The following is a 23,029-nucleotide window of genomic DNA, read 5'->3' as shown; positions in this document are numbered from 1 at the left end:
GGAGAGGAGAGAGAGATAGGGAAGAGAGGGAGAGAGAAGAGGAGAGAGGGAGAGAGGAGAGGAGAGAGAGATAGGGAAGAGAGGGAGAGAGAAGAGGAGAGAGGGAGAGAGGAGAGGAGAGAGAGATAGGGAAGAGAGGGAGAGAGAAGAGGAGAGAGGGAGAGAGGAGAGGAGAGAGAGATAGGGAAGAGAGGGAGAGAGAAGAGGAGAGAGGGAGAGAGGAGAGGAGAGAGAGATAGGGAAGAGAGGGAGAGAGAAGAGGAGAGAGGGAGAGAGGAGAGGAGAGAGAGATAGGGAAGAGAGGGAGAGAGAAGAGGAGAGAGGGAGAGAGGAGAGGAGAGAGAGATAGGGAAGAGAGGGAGAGAGAAGAGGAGAGAGGGAGAGAGGAGAGGAGAGAGAGATAGGGAAGAGAGGGAGAGAGAAGAGGAGAGAGGGAGAGAGGAGAGGAGAGAGAGATAGGGAAGAGAGGGAGAGAGAAGAGGAGAGAGGGAGAGAGGAGAGGAGAGAGAGATAGGGAAGAGAGGGAGAGAGAAGAGGAGAGAGGGAGAGAGGAGAGGAGAGAGAGATAGGGAAGAGAGGGAGAGAGAAGAGGAGAGAGGGAGAGAGGAGAGGAGAGAGAGATAGGGAAGAGAGGGAGAGAGAAGAGGAGAGAGGGAGAGAGGAGAGGAGAGAGAGATAGGGAAGAGAGGGAGAGAGAAGAGGAGAGAGGGAGAGAGGAGAGGAGAGAGAGATAGGGAAGAGAGGGAGAGAGAAGAGGAGAGAGGGAGAGAGGAGAGGAGAGAGAGATAGGGAAGAGAGGGAGAGAGAAGAGGAGAGAGGGAGAGAGGAGAGGAGAGAGAGATAGGGAAGAGAGGGAGAGAGAAGAGGAGAGAGGGAGAGAGGAGAGGAGAGAGAGATAGGGAAGAGAGGGAGAGAGAAGAGGAGAGAGGGAGAGAGGAGAGGAGAGAGAGATAGGGAAGAGAGGGAGAGAGAAGAGGAGAGAGGGAGAGAGGAGAGGAGAGAGAGATAGGGAAGAGAGGGAGAGAGAAGAGGAGAGAGGGAGAGAGGAGAGGAGAGAGAGATAGGGAAGAGAGGGAGAGAGAAGAGGAGAGAGGGAGAGAGGAGAGGAGAGAGAGATAGGGAAGAGAGGGAGAGAGAAGAGGAGAGAGGGAGAGAGGAGAGGAGAGAGAGATAGGGAAGAGAGGGAGAGAGAAGAGGAGAGAGGGAGAGAGGAGAGGAGAGAGAGATAGGGAAGAGAGGGAGAGAGAAGAGGAGAGAGGGAGAGAGGAGAGGAGAGAGAGATAGGGAAGAGAGGGAGAGAGAAGAGGAGAGAGGGAGAGAGGAGAGGAGAGAGAGATAGGGAAGAGAGGGAGAGAGAAGAGGAGAGAGGGAGAGAGGAGAGGAGAGAGAGATAGGGAAGAGAGGGAGAGAGAAGAGGAGAGAGGGAGAGAGGAGAGGAGAGAGAGATAGGGAAGAGAGGGAGAGAGAAGAGGAGAGAGGGAGAGAGGAGAGGAGAGAGAGATAGGGAAGAGAGGGAGAGAGAAGAGGAGAGAGGGAGAGAGGAGAGGAGAGAGAGATAGGGAAGAGAGGGAGAGAGAAGAGGAGAGAGGGAGAGAGGAGAGGAGAGAGAGATAGGGAAGAGAGGGAGAGAGAAGAGGAGAGAGGGAGAGAGGAGAGGAGAGAGAGATAGGGAAGAGAGGGAGAGAGAAGAGGAGAGAGGGAGAGAGGAGAGGAGAGAGAGATAGGGAAGAGAGGGAGAGAGAAGAGGAGAGAGGGAGAGAGGAGAGGAGAGAGAGATAGGGAAGAGAGGGAGAGAGAAGAGGAGAGAGGGAGAGAGGAGAGGAGAGAGAGATAGGGAAGAGAGGGAGAGAGAAGAGGAGAGAGGGAGAGAGGAGAGGAGAGAGAGATAGGGAAGAGAGGGAGAGAGAAGAGGAGAGAGGGAGAGAGGAGAGGAGAGAGAGATAGGGAAGAGAGGGAGAGAGAAGAGGAGAGAGGGAGAGAGGAGAGGAGAGAGAGATAGGGAAGAGAGGGAGAGAGAAGAGGAGAGAGGGAGAGAGGAGAGGAGAGAGAGATAGGGAAGAGAGGGAGAGAGAAGAGGAGAGAGGGAGAGAGGAGAGGAGAGAGAGATAGGGAAGAGAGGGAGAGAGAAGAGGAGAGAGGGAGAGAGGAGAGGAGAGAGAGATAGGGAAGAGAGGGAGAGAGAAGAGGAGAGAGGGAGAGAGGAGAGGAGAGAGAGATAGGGAAGAGAGGGAGAGAGAAGAGGAGAGAGGGAGAGAGGAGAGGAGAGAGAGATAGGGAAGAGAGGGAGAGAGAAGAGGAGAGAGGGAGAGAGGAGAGGAGAGAGAGATAGGGAAGAGAGGGAGAGAGAAGAGGAGAGAGGGAGAGAGGAGAGGAGAGAGAGATAGGGAAGAGAGGGAGAGAGAAGAGGAGAGAGGGAGAGAGGAGAGGAGAGAGAGATAGGGAAGAGAGGGAGAGAGAAGAGGAGAGAGGGAGAGAGGAGAGGAGAGAGAGATAGGGAAGAGAGGGAGAGAGAAGAGGAGAGAGGGAGAGAGGAGAGGAGAGAGAGATAGGGAAGAGAGGGAGAGAGAAGAGGAGAGAGGGAGAGAGGAGAGGAGAGAGAGATAGGGAAGAGAGGGAGAGAGAAGAGGAGAGAGGGAGAGAGGAGAGGAGAGAGAGATAGGGAAGAGAGGGAGAGAGAAGAGGAGAGAGGGAGAGAGGAGAGGAGAGAGAGATAGGGAAGAGAGGGAGAGAGAAGAGGAGAGAGGGAGAGAGGAGAGGAGAGAGAGATAGGGAAGAGAGGGAGAGAGAAGAGGAGAGAGGGAGAGAGGAGAGGAGAGAGAGATAGGGAAGAGAGGGAGAGAGAAGAGGAGAGAGGGAGAGAGGAGAGGAGAGAGAGATAGGGAAGAGAGGGAGAGAGAAGAGGAGAGAGGGAGAGAGGAGAGGAGAGAGAGATAGGGAAGAGAGGGAGAGAGAAGAGGAGAGAGGGAGAGAGGAGAGGAGAGAGAGATAGGGAAGAGAGGGAGAGAGAAGAGGAGAGAGGGAGAGAGGAGAGGAGAGAGAGATAGGGAAGAGAGGGAGAGAGAAGAGGAGAGAGGGAGAGAGGAGAGGAGAGAGAGATAGGGAAGAGAGGGAGAGAGAAGAGGAGAGAGGGAGAGAGGAGAGGAGAGAGAGATAGGGAAGAGAGGGAGAGAGAAGAGGAGAGAGGGAGAGAGGAGAGGAGAGAGAGATAGGGAAGAGAGGGAGAGAGAAGAGGAGAGAGGGAGAGAGGAGAGGAGAGAGAGATAGGGAAGAGAGGGAGAGAGAAGAGGAGAGAGGGAGAGAGGAGAGGAGAGAGAGATAGGGAAGAGAGGGAGAGAGAAGAGGAGAGAGGGAGAGAGGAGAGGAGAGAGAGATAGGGAAGAGAGGGAGAGAGAAGAGGAGAGAGGGAGAGAGGAGAGGAGAGAGAGATAGGGAAGAGAGGGAGAGAGAAGAGGAGAGAGGGAGAGAGGAGAGGAGAGAGAGATAGGGAAGAGAGGGAGAGAGAAGAGGAGAGAGGGAGAGAGGAGAGGAGAGAGAGATAGGGAAGAGAGGGAGAGAGAAGAGGAGAGAGGGAGAGAGGAGAGGAGAGAGAGATAGGGAAGAGAGGGAGAGAGAAGAGGAGAGAGGGAGAGAGGAGAGGAGAGAGAGATAGGGAAGAGAGGGAGAGAGAAGAGGAGAGAGGGAGAGAGGAGAGGAGAGAGAGATAGGGAAGAGAGGGAGAGAGAAGAGGAGAGAGGGAGAGAGGAGAGGAGAGAGAGATAGGGAAGAGAGGGAGAGAGAAGAGGAGAGAGGGAGAGAGGAGAGGAGAGAGAGATAGGGAAGAGAGGGAGAGAGAAGAGGAGAGAGGGAGAGAGGAGAGGAGAGAGAGATAGGGAAGAGAGGGAGAGAGAAGAGGAGAGAGGGAGAGAGGAGAGGAGAGAGAGATAGGGAAGAGAGGGAGAGAGAAGAGGAGAGAGGGAGAGAGGAGAGGAGAGAGAGATAGGGAAGAGAGGGAGAGAGAAGAGGAGAGAGGGAGAGAGGAGAGGAGAGAGAGATAGGGAAGAGAGGGAGAGAGAAGAGGAGAGAGGGAGAGAGGAGAGGAGAGAGAGATAGGGAAGAGAGGGAGAGAGAAGAGGAGAGAGGGAGAGAGGAGAGGAGAGAGAGATAGGGAAGAGAGGGANGAGAGAGAGAGAGAGAGAGAGAGAGAGAATGAATATGTGTGTGTGTCTATGTGTGTCTGGCAGCAAGGGTCAAAGATATATTGGGAGAGGAAGAGACCAGAGGCAAAAGGCCTAGTTAGGAAGGTATTGCAGTAGTCTAAGAGACAAACAGTACAGATTTGAACTATGGAGGTGACAATGGGAATGAAAAGAAAGGGAAAGAGAGTTATGGGAGCAGAAATTGATTAGACTTGATTAGACTTATCAACTAAGCATATGTCAGGGTGAAGGAAAGAACTAAATCAAGATTTCTTTGAGTTTTCAAATGTGAGTAACCAGTTGATATAAGTGGAGTTTTTTAGTTAATTTTTCAACAGCTAGAATAATTTATATTTTTTCAAGCCCACTGAAAGATTATAATAGGTGGAGTTTTTTTAATTAAAAGAAAGTAAACGGGCCTTCTAATTTTTAAGATTTTTTTTTATATGTTTTACTAACAGAGATAAAAAGTGACAGATTCTAATCACTGGCATAGAATAATCAATTATACAGTAGGGTACCTTAAATCCAATATTGTCTTTGAGGATAAAAAAACTTGTGTTTCATTATTTGAATGGGCATATTTGTAGAAAGAGAAGAAAGCAAAAAGATGAATTTTCAATGAAACATGTCAATGGAGAGTAGCATGGTGGAAATAGTACTAGATTTGAATACTGGATTTGGGGAACTGAACCTGGAGGATTAGAGTCCTAGCCGTTCTTCTTACTAGCTCTGCTTGACTTTGAGCAAATCACTTACCCTTGCTAAACCTCCATTTCTACATTTGTAAAATGAATATATTGAAGTAGATGATCTCCAAAATCTCATTCAATTCTAAGTATTGAGCATGTTTGTAGACAGAGGGAAATTAATCAGGAAAAGGAGAGATTGAGGATTAAAAATAAAGAGGATATATGATGGAGCAAGGTCCTGGAAGATGTGGGTGGCAATAATCTTCAGGACGTAGACAGAGTAATTGGTCTTGTAAGGAAAAGGGGAAAGTCTTGCTCATAGAGAAGGAAAGTAGAAGATAGATGCAGATAGAGAAATGGGATATGGAAAAGAAGTTCAGAATATTCTTAGCAGATAGCCTTCAATTTATTAGTAAAGTAGGAAATGAGATAATCTGTTGATGATAAAAGAGGAGAGTGACACTGGGACATGGAGAAAATGAAAAAAAAGTCAGGAAGGAAATGATGACATCTGACTTAAAACTAGAGGATGGGCTAGGTCATTTCTTTTACTCTTATTTGTCATTCCTGGTGCCAAAGGTCATCTGTTTCTTTCTAAGACAAACAATAAAACTTTCTCCATAATTATTGTGAATGAAGAAGGAACTGAAAACATGAGGTTTGTTTTTTTTAATAGAACAAATAACTCTAGTCCTGCCTTCCCTCTTTATTCCCACCAAAACCCATGATGTCTTTTGATGTTAAGGGGGTAGTGTAGAAGTGGTAGGACAGAAATGAGAAATGAAATTCTAGGATCCATTATCATTCTCTGTATCCATGTGTTCAGACTTGACATGGGTCTACTTTCTACTACATTCTTCTACCAATAGATATTGGCAACCAACTTCAAGTTATCCCTAGGAGGGGTAGCAGGGAGGGTGACAACATGGATTGCAAGAAGTCAGAAAAATGAATATTTAAAATTGCATCAAAATGTAATTTGAAAAAGATTAATAATAGTAACAATAATAATGCAATAACTTGTGGTGGTGGTGTTTAGTCATAAAGTCATGTCCAACTCTTTGTGGTGTCATGAATCATAGCTATCCATGGGGTTTTCTTGGCAAGGATATTGGAGAGGTTTGCCATTTCCATCTCCAATGGATCCTCCTGACACATAATCAGAGGTTAAGCGACTTGCCCAGGGATACCCAGCTACTAAGTGTCTGAGACTGGATTTGAACTCAGGTCATCTTTCTGACTCCAGTATCAGCACTCTATCTACAGAGCCACCTAGCTGACTCCCAATATAACAATTAGCTTGAATCATGTTTTTATCATCTTCCCTTTTATGTTCAATCTCTCTGGAGAGGACATTTAAAGGAAGAGCTCATACTGTTTATATAGAATGTTTGGTGCCCTCAGAGGAACAAAAAGATAATGACTGGGCTAAACGCAGAACACTAATGGCTGTGCTTCTTAGGCATATTAGGCTAATCACCTTCCCTCTTGACAACAGGCAAAGTACATTATTGCTTACAGGTGCTTGTATTTTGGGAATCATCTTTGTGATGATTATTGAATTTCTAATATTTTTATATAAATGAATTCCAACTACAAACCATAGATGGCAGACTTAGAGGAATGCAGGTCAGGATCTCTACAATTAGTGTTTATTCTTGCCAAAGGGTCCTATTACCCACACTTCTTTGTCAACTGTTTTAATTTTCTTCAGTATGAATTTTAAATCTTAAAACTGTCTGTTAAATTGTCCATTTTAATAAATGTGTATGCCTTTAACTGCAAAAAAAACAAACTGTGTCTTACCCTCTGCCTAATAAAACCACTAGCATACTTCAGATCTCAGCTCAAGTGCTGTACCCATAGGAGGCTTATCTTGATTCCCCTAATTGCTGGTCTTTCCCCTCTGGAAATTTCTTTGTATAGATTTCATATTTTAATTTCTATGTACATAGAAAGTAAGCCCCCAATAGAATGTAAGCCAACACTTTAGTTCAGATTCTGTAGTTTGGATTATTGTAATGGCCACCTAGGTAGTCTCTCCCTGTACCAAATTTTCCTCCACACAGATACCAAAATGATTTTCCTTAAGCATTTTGTTGTTGTTTTGTTGTTTTAGTCATGTCTAACTTTTCATGACCCCATTTTGGTTATTTTTTGGCAAAGATACAGGAATAGTTTGCCATTTCCTTCTCCAGCTCATTTTATTGTGAGGAAACTAAGGTAAACAGGGTTAAGTGCTAAGAAGAGTCTCATGTCAGATTTAAACTCAGAAGATGAGTTTTCCTGATTCCAGGACCACTGTGCCACCTCATCACCCTTAAGCATAGATATGACATTGTCATTTCCCTCTTTAAACAACTCTATAAGCTTCTCAGATAAAACAGAAATTCCAAGATGGCTTTTAAGATAACATAGAAATCCTGGCTTTTAAAGCCTTGCACAATGACCCACTTTATCTTTCTAGTCTCATTACACATTATTCCCCTGGCTACACTCCACATTCCAACCTAACTGGCCTTCTCTCTGCTCCTCTCACATCTCCAGCCTCTGTAACTTTGCACTAGCTGCCCCTCATGCCTGAACTACATTGCCCCTTCATATCCACCTCATAGAATTCTTCTGTTCCTTCAAAACTCAGAGCAAGAACCATCTTTTTTCTACATGAAACTTTGTGTATCCCTCCAGCTGCTAATAGTAAGCTTCTTCCCTCTGTATTCTGGACATACCTGCTTGGTATGAATTTAGTATTGATTCTGTATATATTTATTTATGCACATGCTTTTTCCTCCAGTAAAATGTAAGTTCTTTGAAAGTAAAGTTTCGGTTATTTTTAGACTTTATATCTCCAGCATTTAAGCATGATGTCCCACATGGGAGAAGTACTTGAAGTGAACCTTTCATTTCACACATTCTCAGGACATTAATGAATAAAGAAATTTATCATTAGCCATCAGAGCACACTTAACTGTATGACTCTGGGCAAGTCACTTAACCCTGTTTGCCTCAGTTTCCTCAACTATAAAATGGGAATCGTATGAGAACCTACCTACCTCCTAGGGTTATTGTGAGGATCAAATGAGAACATTTGTAAGGTACTTAGCACAGTGCCTGGCACATAGCTGATGCCAATAAATAGTTGTTTCCTTTCTTCTCTATCTATGGGGAGTACATCAACTTCTATGGACATGAAAGAACCACTGGTTTTCATGGAGAGGCTATGTGGCCAATAAACCAAATATACTCAATATAACCAGCAAAGGCAGTCTGACTGGTGGTACAGCCTGTGCTGGAAAAATTAAAAAGAAATGAGGATATGGACCTCCTACCTTTCAAGAGGAAACGGAAGTGAGGGAATCAATATGGGATGTTGCATATTCAGATGCAGTCATTGAGTTTTTTCTAATTGTTTTTCTTTATATGATAGAGTTCCCACTGAGTAGTATGGGGAGAGACAGCTCCAGAAATGGTCATGATGTAAAAATGAATGCTATCACTAAGGAAAAGGGAGGTAATGGAGGGGTTTGGCATTTCTTTCTCCAGCTCATTTTATAGCACCTACTAGGTACCAGGCACTGGAAATATCTCATTTTATCTTCAAAACAACCTATAAGGTAGGCATTATTGGTATCCCCAATTTACAACTGGGGAAATTGAGAAAGACAGAAGTTAAGTGATTTGATCAAGTCCATTGAGCTAGTAAATGTTTGAGTTTGGATTTGAACCTGGATCTTCCTAACTCCCAGTCCAAGGTTCTATTTATACTGTGCCACCTAACTGTCAATAAAACTCACTCTAGAAAAAAGCTGAGTCAAAGAAGTCACTACTGCATTGATTTAGGTACTCATGGTCAGTATCATCATTACCTGATTCTACATCCAGGGAATATTTATCAATGGCTAGGTTCATAGTTTGGTAGGCAGTGTTGCAGAAATCTTCCAGAATTGTATACACAGCACTGTTGACGTTATGCGGAACGGGTTTGGCAAACTTTACTCGGCTGTTCACTACAATGCTGCCATTTCTGAAGTTCAAGATTTCCAGATTCTGGAATCCAGTGAGATTTGATTGAAGATAAGGAACTAGCTACAATCAAGAGAAATGAGAATAAGTTCATGAACAGGAAACTTACACATGTCCCCCATTTTTCCCAAAGACATTTCTATTCCTTAATTCATCCCATAACTAATGAAAAGATAAAGGAAACATTAAAGATGTGGCTCAAATGTTGTGGCAGATATATGTTATTCAAGAACACCATAGCTTACAAAATAATCTTCATATATCCAGACCTCCCTTGGCTCATATTTTTGTTGTTCCCGGTCATGTCTGACTCTTCACAATCTCACTTTGGGTTGCTTGGCAAAGACACTGAAGTGGTTTGCCATTTCCCTTTCCAGATCATTTTGTAGATGAGAGAACTGAGGCAAACAGGGTTAAGTGACTTGTCCAAAGTCACATAGCCAGTAAGTACCTGAAGCCAGATTTGAGCTTAGGTCTTCCTGACTTCAGACCCATCACTCTATCCACTGTGCCAACTAGCTGCCCATACTAAGGAATCATGGCTCATACTAAGAAAACAAATTTAAGTATGATAATGGCAAAGGCATTGTTGTCCTTGTGATAATGAAATTAAATCTGCCCTGACCATCTTTAGATTTAATCACCAAAGGTGAGAACATCCCCACTTAATTCACAAGTTGGGAAGTCTGTGACCCACGTGTGCTAGAGTGAGTAACAAATCAGAATTTACTGCCTCCTGGGCAGTCCTAAGAAAAGTGTCTGTTGTGATTGGACACATAAACTAAGAGGAAGGCACAGGAAGTGAAGCAAAAGAAGCCCCTTTAAAAGAGAGTTCAGTGAGTTCAGCTCTCTTCTTGTTCCTGGCTTGGACTTGAAGGAGCTCTGGCTGGGACCCTGAGACCTTGGTGAGTGAAAAAGGCTGACTGACTACTTTAACTTCTCTGGAGGTATTAGCCTCCAGGAGGCTCCCTTGATTGAGAGAAGCCCTAGTGACTAAACCCCCTTTTGGCTCTGGGCTGCTCATTTCTTCATGTGGTGGGTGACTAGGACCTGGAGGGGCTCTGACCGATGGCTGAGACCTTGGACTAAGTGAGACTGCTGTTAATCTCTCCCTCAGAATTACACGTGGTGAGTGTAAAGACTAAATCTTCCTGGACTTCTCTAAAGGAACTGTTCTTTCAAAAGAGACTGTAACTGAAGCTTCCACTTCATTCACCATCCAGGTCTACAGCCTTGGGCTTAAGGCTGAGCCTCCTCTGACTGAAGGCTAATTAGATCTGCCTGGGTTAAACTAGGAGGCCAGAGCAAATTACTTAGTGTGTCAGATTACTTATCCTATCCTATCCTCTCTCTGAGTTTCTTATTTTCTCTTCCTCTCATATGTAAATAAACTTCCATAAAAGTCATTTTGACTTGAGGTTATACTTTAATTGGGAATTGATAATTATTCAATTCCCTGGCAACCAAACCTTTTAATATTCCCCCAACCAAAACCCCTTTTTATCCATTACATCCTCAGGGATTGGTCTCACCACTTTAAATATAAATTTCAACAAAAACAAAACAACATAAGTCTGTTTCAATCCCATACTTCTTGGGGGGCAGGCCTAAGATCACCTCCTCAGCATACCATACCTGTGTCAAATATGTACCTTCCTAAGATCAGTTCCCCAGCCACCTATCTAATTATTTTTTCCCCACCCTCAACTTAAGATATTATGGTTAATGACTGACAAAAACATTTCTTCCTTTATCAATACGGATACATTTGTGTATGTGTGTGTGAGTATGTCTGGACATATTATACTTTTCTTAGTCTTACCAGTTCCAAGAATCTTTGTTCCAGAGCTTTATATTCTGGAGAGTTTTTGTTAAACAAGTCCTCTGAAAATAGCATGTTCATCACCCGAAGGCTAAAGAAGACCACCAGAGGGCCTGTTGTCTGGGAGTAATTTGGATAGGCTCTCTGTGTGGGCCAAACAACATTAGCTCTCTCTGTGGAGGGCATATTAGTAGACATTTTGCTATTTTCTTCTTGGTTGAGTGCAGGCTGGTAGTATCCTGTGCCTACTTGGTCCAGTTCTAATGAAATGTCCTGTACATCCATAATCACATCATCCTCCAGGTTGGTGGAGCTGAGGGTTGGAGACAACTTGGTGGACTCAGAAATTGAGACTCTAGAAAGAAGAGTGTCAATATTTTTTGCTGTACTTGCCAATGTGTCTTTGGTTGGTCTTCTTAGGGAAGAAGTTGTTGACTGAGTTACATTGAACTTGGATAGCCCAGTCCACAAAGGTCCCATGCTTGACTTTCCTGTTGAAACGTCTATATCAGACAGTTCTGTGTTGGATGACTCTAAAATTTCCTTTGGCTTCTCTTCTTGGGAGGATTCTATTTTTTCTAGTCTATCATTAATAGAAACGGAAGCTATTGTAGATTCCGACTGGAAGGGTGGTTTGGGAACAAAATAATGATCAACTGCAGTTGCCTCTGATGTGTGCATTGAGAGAAACATAGATACAGATTGAGTTGTGGCATCTCCAAAGATGGAATCATTAGCCCTAAGGGCAGTATCAGACTCATCAAAATGCCCTCTTGTTCTATCTAAGTTTTTCTCTTTGCTTTCAGTTGGCAAAAGTGATTCCTCATTTTCGAACCAGGATTCAGATGGAGGTCCAGTGCCATGATGCAATGAAGGCTTACTCCATGGCCAAGGGAGTAGCTCTTGCCCAGATCCTGAACCTGACTGACTTTCAAATATGGGTCTACTTTCAGGATATGTTTCTGGCTGAAAAATGTTCACTTCTAATTGGTCCTTATTTGGGGAAGCCAAATGATCCAAGCCAAAAGGTGTAGCATTTTCTATGTCAAGAGAACCCAACATGGATGGAGAGGCCAAAGTTGATAGAGAAGTCAAAATCAACTCAGAGTCATCTACAGATGGCATTGGCACAAGATGAGAGGGTGGATTTGAAGTCAATAGATCAAAAGGGAAAAAATCTCCTGGCTCTTCCACATTTGTTAGTCCTAAAAATAAAGTTTTCCATTAATCGCACCTTATGTTTAGTTTCTGCATTCTCTTCCTAGCTTTCTGAGAATGGCTGCCTTTCATGTTTTTCTCATTAAATTAACAAAGTCAGTGGCTGGCTTGACTTTGCTAAATTTGGCAGCCAGCAAAAGGACCTGACAGTATCTTTGTGAAGTGGAACAATGGTGCTGGTGAATACAACCTGATTCTCCCCAAGGGGAATGGCCAGGCCTTGTTCACTGTTAAAGCAATTTATCTTCAAATGCTTGCTCTTTTACTCCATAAAAACAAAGAGGTGCTGAAAGGCAGACTGACCATAAAGAAATTGAATCCAAATGGGAACTTAAGAATAGTACAGTTCACCCATTCCCAATTTCTCTATTCCTGTCATTGGCAACCACCATCTATTGAGTTCTGAACTCAAAAGTTTCGAGATTCACATTTTTAAATTTTCATTTTGTTGTCCCTCCTCTTCCCCAATGCTACTTTACCACTGCTTTGCTGAGTTTTTCTCCTAAATGTCTCTTTCCTTTTAATTTCTGTATCTTCTATTCTAGGTTTAGTCTCACTCTCCCATAAGTTCATACCTGGAGTATTACGATAGGTTCCTAGTTAGTATCTCTATTTCTGGTTTCTCTCCTTCTAATTCATCCTGTGGCATAAAGCTAATCTTAGATTTGGAAGACCTAGGTTCAATCCTACCTCTGCCACTTAGTAGTAGTGTGATTCTTTTGTTGTTATTGTTCCGTGGTGTCTGATTCTTTATGACCCCATTTGGGGTTTTCTTGGCAAAGATACTGGAGTGGGATTTACCCATCTCCTTCTCTGGCTCATTTTACAGATGAGGACACTGAGGCAAATGAAGTTAAGTGACTTGTCCATGGTCACACAAGTAGTAAGTGTCTGAGGTGAGATTCGAACTCATGAAAATGAGTCTTCCTGTTACCAAGCACAATCAGTGCTCTATCCTCAACACCACCTAGCTGCCCACTGCATCAAAACTTCCTCCCTAGCCATGTTAATCAAATTGCTATACCTCTTTCAAAGATTTCTTCATCTTTCTTTCCTGCCCTTCACATGCTATTTTCCTCCCAAAGAATATTTTCCCTTTTGTTTCCTGCTCCCCACAAAAGACAGTGTTACTAATAAAGTTTGGAGATAGTGAAATGATACAGTGACTCACCTTCGCCTAATAAAACAGGTCCAGAAGTCCTTTTCTCAGGAGCCAGAGGTAAGCCAGTCTGAGGCACTGCTGGGGTGACAGAATGAAGAGTGAGGCTGCTGCTACCCTCTAAAACCTCTGGGGGAGAAGTAGAGCCCACCTTCCAGGGAAGGGGTAATTTTGATGGAGACACTAAATCTGGAGGAGGGCTTTCTGATTTTGGCCAGAGCTCACTGCCAGTGGATGAAAGAGCCCCAAAGATGTGACCTGGTTTGGTGAAATCAAGTGGTGAGCTACTCCTGGCAGTTGATTCATCTGCTGAGGGCCATTCAGCTTGAAGGGTATTATCCTGAGGGGAAAAAAAGGCTGAATCGTATCAGAGAGAAAATAAACACAGGAGGAAGAGTGAAAGTGATGCCTGCCTAATTAAATTGCCTTTCTTTCCGGAACTTGTTTTTGTTATATAATTTTGCTGTACTGTTAAAGCAAAGTTTATGGACTGGTAATTTTGTTTTTATGGCATGCTAGAGTTAAAGACTTAAGCATATAATCACAGCAAGGGAGGCCAATTAGCAAAACTATTCATCGTCTTGAGAGGGAATGACTGGGTTTCCTTACTTTAGAAATAAGGGAATTAGGCTCAACAATTCCTGTGGTCCCTCTCTGCTCTAGCATTCTAGAATTCCATTTATAAATCTTTCCATTGCCCCACACTACCATCACGTAAAAATTAATCATTTTACCTGTGCATCCTTGATTCATTTATCTTAATATTGTTTATTATAGGTCATATATCTGTATATAAATACACACACATGTATTGAGTATCCACAGTACATACACACATATGCATGTAAGTACATACATGATCATTTCCATTTATCTTAATATTGTTTACTATGGACCATATGTGTGTATGTAAATAGCCATACACATGAGTTGTATGTCCATCATATATGTGCATGTGTGAGCATGTATGTAATATGTGATCACACATTTGGTTCACCCACCCAGTTTTCTTTTTAGCTATCAAAAAAAAAAAACAAATTAAGTATTCTTGAGGCACTAAGAAAAATATGTGCTTCTCACAAAGAAGCCTACCCAGCTAGTAGAGGCTCTTGTGTGAGAATGTGTGCATGTGTGTAAATGCATGTAAAAGAAGAGCTTTTCTACTGAAAAAAAAGGGGGGGTGAAGTTTAGAGATCTTCCTTTTCTCTCCATTTTCCCTTGCTGGAACTGGAAAGAGTAACCCTACTCAGACTTTTTTTCCTCGAAAATAAATGTATCAAGGATTCAGTGGAGAATCTGCAAAAATGTAGCAATAACAATTATACTACGATAGCTTGGACTTATACAGAATTTAATACACGTCATCTTAACACACACATCTTAAATGAGGCCCCCAATAATTAAATGCTAACAAGGCATTTGCACACCCAAGACAAAATCCTGCATTTTTCTATCCAACAGAGGCATAGAGCCAATGCTGTCATGTACATCTTCACTTGTCAAAAAAAAAAATCTTTTATTTCATGGAGGATCAAACTTAACTTTTCAACATTAAAAATATGTTAATTTATATGAAAAATATTTTCTGCATCCATTCGTGTTGTGCCCTAAGAAATTGCCCACTCTGCTTATTTTTGAACTTAGTTGAAAATTAGTCTTACTTTAAAGATATGGGCACTGAGGAATAAAGCCCAGGATTCAAACACAGCATGCTCACCCCAAATCTAGTGCCCTTTCTACCACATCACACCTGTAGTGGTTATTACTATAATGAAAATACATCATGATACCATGGTTGTGTATCTGTTCTAAAAAAACCAGGCTATTTTCCATTAAACAATTTGCCTATCTCCTCGTTATATTAGGTATAATTTTAGTTTTATAACCATATTTTTGCCACATAGGTGGTTTATATCGTTACCATTATATTGGGCCCAGGTTACAAAATGACTCCTGTTCTAGGAAAATGATTAAGTCATCAATGAAAACAATTCTTTCCATTTAGTAGCTATTTCCCCTCTCATATATTTGTGTTGCTTGTTATTCTAAATGCCCATTAACTGAATACCTTTGTATCCATTTCAAAAAAGAGTAACCATTGTATTCATGCAATACAAGAAATATTAACAAATAGGCAGGATAAAATATGAAAATGGCCAATTATACCTCCGATTTTGAAAGGATAAATGTCATTTATTGGTAGCAATGAGCTCTTCCTGTGCACTGGAAAAGGTGAAAAATACTGGCCAGGAGCTGCACCTCATCATTTAGCTTATGAATAGATAGATGTTCCTATGGTAACTAATTCAATTCAAAGTCTCTTCCTTCAATGTATTATGTTAACAAGTTTAATACTATCCCAGTCAAGTTTTGTTTTTGCTAATACCACCTGAAAAAACATACAAATGTTATAAAATGCATTAACAAATTATTTTCTGATACATGGTGCCAATGAATGTCAAATTTAATATTCCCAACATGTATTCTTCTATGATATACAAAAATATTAAAAATAGAAAACAGTTTTCTATAAACAATTAAAATCAGAATCGAATCTTACAAGTCTTATTTGGGGAATAAAACTGAAGTAACAATTTTTAAGTAAAATAAAAATAATACGGTCAATATAGCATCATTACTTTGGTGCCGGACTGTGAGGTGGCTATGACCCTGGGTCTATCATTCAAGGGCTTAAGTTTGGAGAAGTTTAGCACCAGAGGTTTGGCAATTAACTCTAGGCCACAGCAACTCATGAAGGCATCTACTAAAATATGGATGGATCACACTATGTTCGAAAGACTATCCAAACTAAAGGAATAATGGCTCCTTCAAGTATTGAAATATAACAAGGTTAAATTTCTTCCACATTTTGTGGAAGAAAGAGAAAAATCTTTAGATGAGCATTTCCTTTGTCTGAGGCAACAAGCATTCATTAAATAACTACTTACTATTGACAAGGTAGAAGCTGAATATACAAAGTAATAAGCAATCTCTGCCCTCAGAAGGATACATCATGCCACAAGATTCAGTTTTTTCTTTTTCCTCCAACTATTTATGAATCTCTTCATCTGTCTCATTCTGCCATTCATCCAACCATCACCTCTCAAAATGCAAAAGGATCAAGACAGGAGAACTAAAACCCCACCTTCTGACTTTGAAATGTCACCAGACTGTAATACTTCTCTAGTGGAGAAAGCCATAGATTTTAGCATGGTTAGCAAAAGTAAAGAACAGAGGCGTTGTGTCCTCTTCTATCAAATCTTTTAACTTTTCTTTCTCTTGGTAAAGTATGGCCTAGTCTGATTATGAACTCCTTCAGAGCAGGGCTTATTTTATTTTCTACTTATAATCCCAATGCTTTGTATATAAAAAGTGCTCAATAAATGTTTTATTCAATAACTTTCATGAGCAAGTTTTCTTGCATGCTAGAACAACGACAATCTATCTAGTTTAAGAAAAAAAAATTGGTCTTAACATCCAGTAAACCCTTGACAACATGAATGCAGAGTGTGGCACACATACATATAAAATCTCTCTCTCTCTCTCTCTCTCTCTCTCTCTCTCTCTCTCTCTCTCCCTCTCTCTCTCTCTCTCTCTCTCTCTCTGAAATAAGAGTAAGTAATTAATTCTTGAACTTATCCAGAACCACAATACAAGAAGGCTTTGCCCCTTCCAGTCTTTAAAGTTGGGTAGCAAATTTTAAGAGATATAAGTGCTACAAAGTAAGGAAGTAAACAACATCAACAAAAAAAAAACAGAGGAAATAATAATCCCTTGTCATAAATGGAAAAACTTCCTGGAGAGCTCTTCTGGAAATACTCAAAGGGTACAACGGCAAAAATATCAGCAAGCAAATGTGAACCAGTCTTTCTTAGCACCTGGGTAGTCTAACAAGACAAACTTCATGCAGTCAAGACAACAAGGGTTGTCTTAAAGAATGAGAGTAAGAAGGCTGGGACACAAGTAGGGGAACCCAGGTACATAAATGAGGTAAAATACTTACAAGGATCAAGGGCTGAGTCACCAGAAGGCTTGGGCTTCCAACATTCCAAAGTGGGTCTTCAATTTGGGGAAAGAAAGCATCTTTCACTAAAGAAAAAAGATACTGAGGAACATTTCTAGTTGACAAGATCTTCATTTCACTTGAGGAGCTGTCATACAGAAGGGGTATAAGATTCATGCTGCTTGACCCCAAAGAGTAGAACTAGATGCAAAAGGTGACTGATATAATGAGGTAGATTTGGGGGCTCAATGGTTAGGGCAAACTCCATTAAAATTAGAACTTTCCCAAAATAAAATATAATAAAGGTTGACTTATCCCCTTTTCCCCTACATCCTATCACATTGTCAAGTCCTGTCATTTCTCTCATCATAACATGTCTCAGAAGATCCCACTCACCTCACACCTAAACTACTACAATAATCTGCACCTTTAAGATCCCTACCTCATCTCTCCTCACTCCAGGACATCCTCCACTCATCTCTCAAGTTGATCTTTGCAAACACAAGTCTGATCCTGTCAGACACTATTTAGGAAATTCCAGTGGTTCCCAGTCCATCCAGGATCAAATAGAAAATCAACTACTCCACTTTAAAAGTCCTTCATACACTGGTCCCTTCCTACTTTTCTAGTCTTACACATTGTTCCTCTCTACACAGTGTGTGACTGAATGACACTAGCTCCCTTTGTCTCCTAACCACATTTGACTGGCTGTCTGGAAAGTTTTCTCTTCTCATCTCTACTTTCTATGACTTCCTTCAAATCTCAGCTATCTTTCTACATAAAAACCTTAACCCTTATTCTTAGTGCCTTCCCTCCGGGAAGCCCCCATTTATCCTGTATACATTTTGTTTCAACATAATTATTTACATTTTACTCCCCCACTAAACTCAGAACATTGAAAGGTAGGCCTTGAGTCTTTTCTTGTTGTTGCTGACTTTTTTATTTGCTTTTGTCTTTCTTTATATATCTAGTTCTGAGCACAGTAGTAGATACTTAGTAGTAGATACATAGTAGTAGATACTTAATAAATCATAGGTGACTGGACTTAGTGGATTCCCCTCAACCATCTGTCCACTTGCCAGTTAAGTTGTTGAGGAGATTTTTGTTCTTATAAGGGTTAAAGGAGATGTTCTCAGAGGCTCCTTCCCACTCAGGGATTCTATGGGGGGGGGGGGGGAGGAATAGCTCTCTAAAAAAATGTTATTGGCCAATTAAAACAAAGTAATCCACAGATTACAGATTCAAGGTTAGAAGGGGCCCTAGAGGCTATTTAGTCCATTGCCACTTGACCCATTTTACATATAAGGAAACTAAGGTGAGGAGAGGTTGAGCCTTAACTGATGTCACACAGATAGTATGGTAGGTAGATATCTTTCCCTGATGGTCCTATGTTCATCCACTTGGTTCCAGGCTGAAATTGCTGTTTTCAAAGTTATTGATGGCTCTGTATGATCCTATGTACTAACTAGCAGTATGAAGGATAGCATGCATACTTGAAGTGGGAAAGATCTGAGTTCAAATGTGACCTTAGACATTTATTAGCTATATGACCTTAGGCAAGTCACTTAAAATTGTCTACCTAAGTTTCCTTGTCTATAAAATGAGGATAATGCTAGCATCTAGTATACGGATATTGTGAGAGAGTATTTGCAAACAATATAGCATTAAAATGCTAGATCCATGCTGATCATTTTTCTAATTTAAAATGTTGATTATCATTAGCTATTTTTCCCTGGAATCAAAGCCAGTAAATTTTTGTCTTTCAATATTTGTCTTTTCTCAGTTAATGTACTTCTCTGGTTTCTTTGAATCCCTTATATTCGTTATCAAAAAATACTGTTGTCTCCCCTTCAATTTTCAAGTTATCTGACATTTATTCTACTAATCATTTCCCTTCATCTATCCATGTTTTTTGCCCAGGTATAGCTCACTTTCAGGGCAGCTAGGTGGCACAGTGGAGAGAGTGCCAGGCTTAGAGTCTAGATGATTTATCTTCATGAGTTCAAATCCAGTTTCATATGCTTAGTAGCTGTTTAACTCTGAGCAAATTACTCAATCCCTGTTTGCCTCAATTTCCTCATCTGTAAAATGAGCTGGAGAAGGAAATGGCAACCCACTCTAGTATCTTTGTCAAGAAAATATCACACGGGGTCATGAAGGGTCTGACAGGACTGAACAACAACAACAAAAGCCAACTTTTAATCTTTCAGAGGTATTTGTATTCCTAAAGCCCAATTTACACTAGTATTATTACTGACATTCAGATTCACAAATGCTACATTTTGCAAATACCAGTTTTTGCTACGCAGCTCCTTGGAGGAACATAATAAAGCTATACGTGGATTGTCATAGTTGTCCCTCTACTTACCATTGATAACCTGAAGGGAGTCAAGGTCTGGCTTCAGGGAAGAATTTCCCATTACAAAATTCCTATTGAGACTTTCAGCAATGTAATTTCTGAAGTTATTAATTGTATAAACTGCAGTGGGCTTATTCTCTCGTTCCACAAGGCCATGGTTTTCTACTTTGTTTGAATGAAGGTTAATCATTTCCCAGGTGATGTTGCTGATAGCTTCACTATCAAATGTGACAGCATAGCGAACATCGACGCCACTGAGGTTAAGAAAGAAAAAAAATTGGCTTGTAACTTGCTCATGTACATCTAAGAAAAGAGAAGGACTTCATTACTTGGGCATTGCTCTTGCCAGTAATTAGTTCCTTAAAAAGAAGCAGTTAATGTGGAGTAATGGAAAGAAGGCATGCTGAATTTGAACTCAGGAGATCTGGGTTATTACTCATTAGCTGCATGACCTTAGACAAGTCACCACTCCAGGGCTCAGTTTTCTCATCTATAAAATGAGGAAGCTGGAATAGATGACTGAGAATATTTTCTCCAACACTAAATACCAAAATCTTACCAAAGAGAAAAGAATATGTAAGTTTCACTCCCGACACCTTATAGACCTCCTGTATATCTCTGGCCAGGGGCTTCCTCTCCTGGTGCCTTAATTCGCTCCACTCAATACTTAACCAGTTCTTTATTATATTGTGCTATAAGAAATGATGAATTGGATGACTTCAGAAAGAGCTGGAAAAATCTCCATGAACTGATGCAGAGTGAAATAAGAAGAACCAGGAGAACATTGTACACAGAGACAACAATTGATCAACTGTGAAAGACTTATCCACTCTCAGTACTTCAAAGGTTCAGGACAAATCTGAGGAACTTATAACAAAGAATGCTATCCACCTCCAGAGAAAGAACTATTGGAATTAGAATGTAAATGAAAGCGTATAATTTTTCACTTGTTTATTTGGGTTTTGGTTTTGGGGCTTTGGTTTTATATGATTATTCTCTTGCAGGAATAAACAATATGGAAATGTTTTGCATAATGCTACGTGTATAATCCAGAATAAATTGCTTGCCAGCTCCAGGAGTAGGGAGTGAAGGAAGGGAGAAAAACAATTTGGATCACATAACTTTGGAGAATTTATTTGATTATCTTTAAGTGACATACCATATAGAAGTGATAATTTCATTAGTGAATGACTAAGACTATGATATGGTTGACCCGTTACTTTTGAAATTATTAAGGTCAGACAATTAATAGAAAAGCTAATCCTAGGGGCAGCTGGGTAGCTCAGTGGAGTGAGAGTCAGGCCTAGAGACAGGAGGTCCTAGGTTCAAACCTGGCCTCAGCCACTTCCCAGCTGTGTGACCCTGGGCAAGTCACTTGACCCCCATTGCCCACCCTTACCAATCTTCCACCTATGAGACAATACACCAAAGTACAAGGGTTTAAAAAAAAAAAAAAAAAAAAAAGCTAATCCTTCTCTACTCATCCTGGTTCTTGAGCCAGATTCTATGACAGAGAGATCTAATGTTAATAAGCCAACAAATACATGATTATTTTTCCATATTATGAATTGTAAGGTATTCATCTGACAATCATGTATTGGTGAAGTGTTTAATCCATAGTCTATAGTCAAAGTAAATGGCATCAATTTAATGCTAATAAAAGTGTGTTCAAACATTCTTACAATCTGTAATGCAGAGTATAAACTCAAATTTATAATAGAATTCTGTTCCATAAGTCAAACATTTAAAAATCTTATCTGAAAAGAATTGAGCTAAGAACTAGAAGACTGTTTCTATCCATATTTTGCTTTGTTTTCATTGAAGCAGCTAAGGCTATCTTATTTTACCAACTGAATATGCTGATTCTTGTTTGAAAGATAATTCACTTTTCTAAAGAGATGAAAGTAATATACAACCTTAAAATTACATTGGCTACTTTTGCCAATGAGAAAAGAGGGAAGAAGAACCTTTCACGTATTAGTCTCACTCACTCAGACATATTGCTGATTTAAGAGCAATTCCCATAAGGATAAAGTCTATGTGCTAAGCAAAAATAAATTTTTTTACCAATCAAATAATAAGTTATAACTAGCTATCAAGTATTTCATCTGTCAATAAGATTAAAATATTTCACATGCAAAAATGCATTCACTTAATAAACTCCCTCCAAATTTTTTAATATTTAAATTTTTCTAATTAAATGTAAAAAAAAACAATTTTAACATTCATTTTTGAAATTTTTGTTTTTCAACTTCTCTTCCTCTTTTTTCTCCCCCTCATGAGAAAATAAGCAATTTTATATAGGTCATGCATGTTGCAGTCATGCAAATATTATTCCATATTAATCATTATGTGAAAGACCAAAAAAAAAAAATAAAGAAATTAAAAGCAAGTATACTTCAGTCTATATTCAGACACCATCAGTTCTTTCAATCATAAGTCCTTCAGAATTGTCTTGAATGACTATACTGCTGTGAACTGCTAATTCATTCACAGTTGATCATAATTACAACATTTCTGTTACTGTACAACACAATGTTCTCCTGGTTCTGCTTGTTTCATTTTGTATCAGTTCATTTAAGTCTTTACAGGTTTTTCTGAAAGCATCCTAACCATTTTTTATAGTATAATAGTATTCTGTCACAATCATCTACCACAACCCTCAATTTCCATTTCTTTATCACCACCCAAAAGAGCTGCTATTAATATTTTTGTACAAGTAGATCCTTTCCTTTTTTTTCTTTGATCTCTTAGGGATACAGACCTGTTAGTGGTGTTGCTGAGTCAAAAGATATATATGGTTTTACATAACCCTTTGGGCAGAGATCCAAATTGCCCTCCTTATAGTTGGATCAATTCACAACTCCAACAACAGTGCATTAGTGTGCCAATTTCCCCATATTTGCACCAATATTTTCCATTTTCCTTTTCTGTCATATTAGCCATTCTGATGGGTGTAAGTTGGTACTTCAGAATTTTAATTTTCATTTCTCTAATCAATAGTGATTTAGAGCATTTTGCATGACTATAGCTAGCTTTGATTTCTTCATCTGAAGACCAGCAGGCCACAGCTCAGAAAGGGGGGAAAAGTCAGAAATGACTAAGAGGGAAAAGATGAGAAATGAAATACAGGCCACTAGACAAAAACAGTATCAGTCTTGACTGAAGAAAACTATGCTGGCAGACTATATATATATATATATATATATACATATATATATATATATATACACACACACACACACACACATAAACACACTTAGCAATTAGGGTATTAACAACTACTGCAGCACTATCTTTCATTTGTCTAAATTTGCTGAAGCTGCTACTCTGAATAAATGAGTATTGTCTGAGGCATCTGCTGGGGGAAGGTTCATTCTGAGTTACTCTACAAAAAGAAGCTTTCCTTATTCTTCTGCCTCAGCTGCCTCTTTAGAAGATGACTGACATACAGATAAAAAAAGACCAATGAGCTGTTGTTATATTATTACATGGGCAACCAAAGGTGAGGGTGTTTTGGGAAAAAAAAAAAAACCTCAGGAGTCTCTTCTTTTATAGTACTGATAATTCTAAAATAC

The 23,029-nt window shown here is 40.5% G+C and overlaps 1 protein-coding gene across 1 annotated transcript in view; it reads right to left on the bottom strand.

Moving 5' to 3' along the window:
- Positions 1-23,029, bottom strand: part of IMPG2 (interphotoreceptor matrix proteoglycan 2) — a 90,443-nt gene that overhangs the window by 9,241 nt on the left and 58,173 nt on the right. The window contains exons 11-16 of the mRNA XM_044666806.1: positions 19,461-19,705; positions 17,093-17,178; positions 13,102-13,429; positions 11,536-11,917; positions 10,713-11,331; positions 8,734-8,953 (exon numbers count right to left, since the gene is read on the bottom strand). Of these exons, the coding sequence (XP_044522741.1) occupies positions 8,734-8,953; positions 10,713-11,331; positions 11,536-11,917; positions 13,102-13,429; positions 17,093-17,178; positions 19,461-19,705 (1,880 nt within the window). The remainder of the gene's footprint in view (positions 1-8,733; positions 8,954-10,712; positions 11,332-11,535; positions 11,918-13,101; positions 13,430-17,092; positions 17,179-19,460; positions 19,706-23,029) is intronic.

Source organism: Gracilinanus agilis, chromosome 3 (genome assembly GCF_016433145.1).
Source record: "Gracilinanus agilis isolate LMUSP501 chromosome 3, AgileGrace, whole genome shotgun sequence".
NCBI classification, from domain to species: Eukaryota; Metazoa; Chordata; class Mammalia; order Didelphimorphia; family Didelphidae; genus Gracilinanus; species Gracilinanus agilis.
Note: the sequence above shows the minus strand (reverse complement) of the source record. Positions and strands in the feature narration are given on the sequence as shown.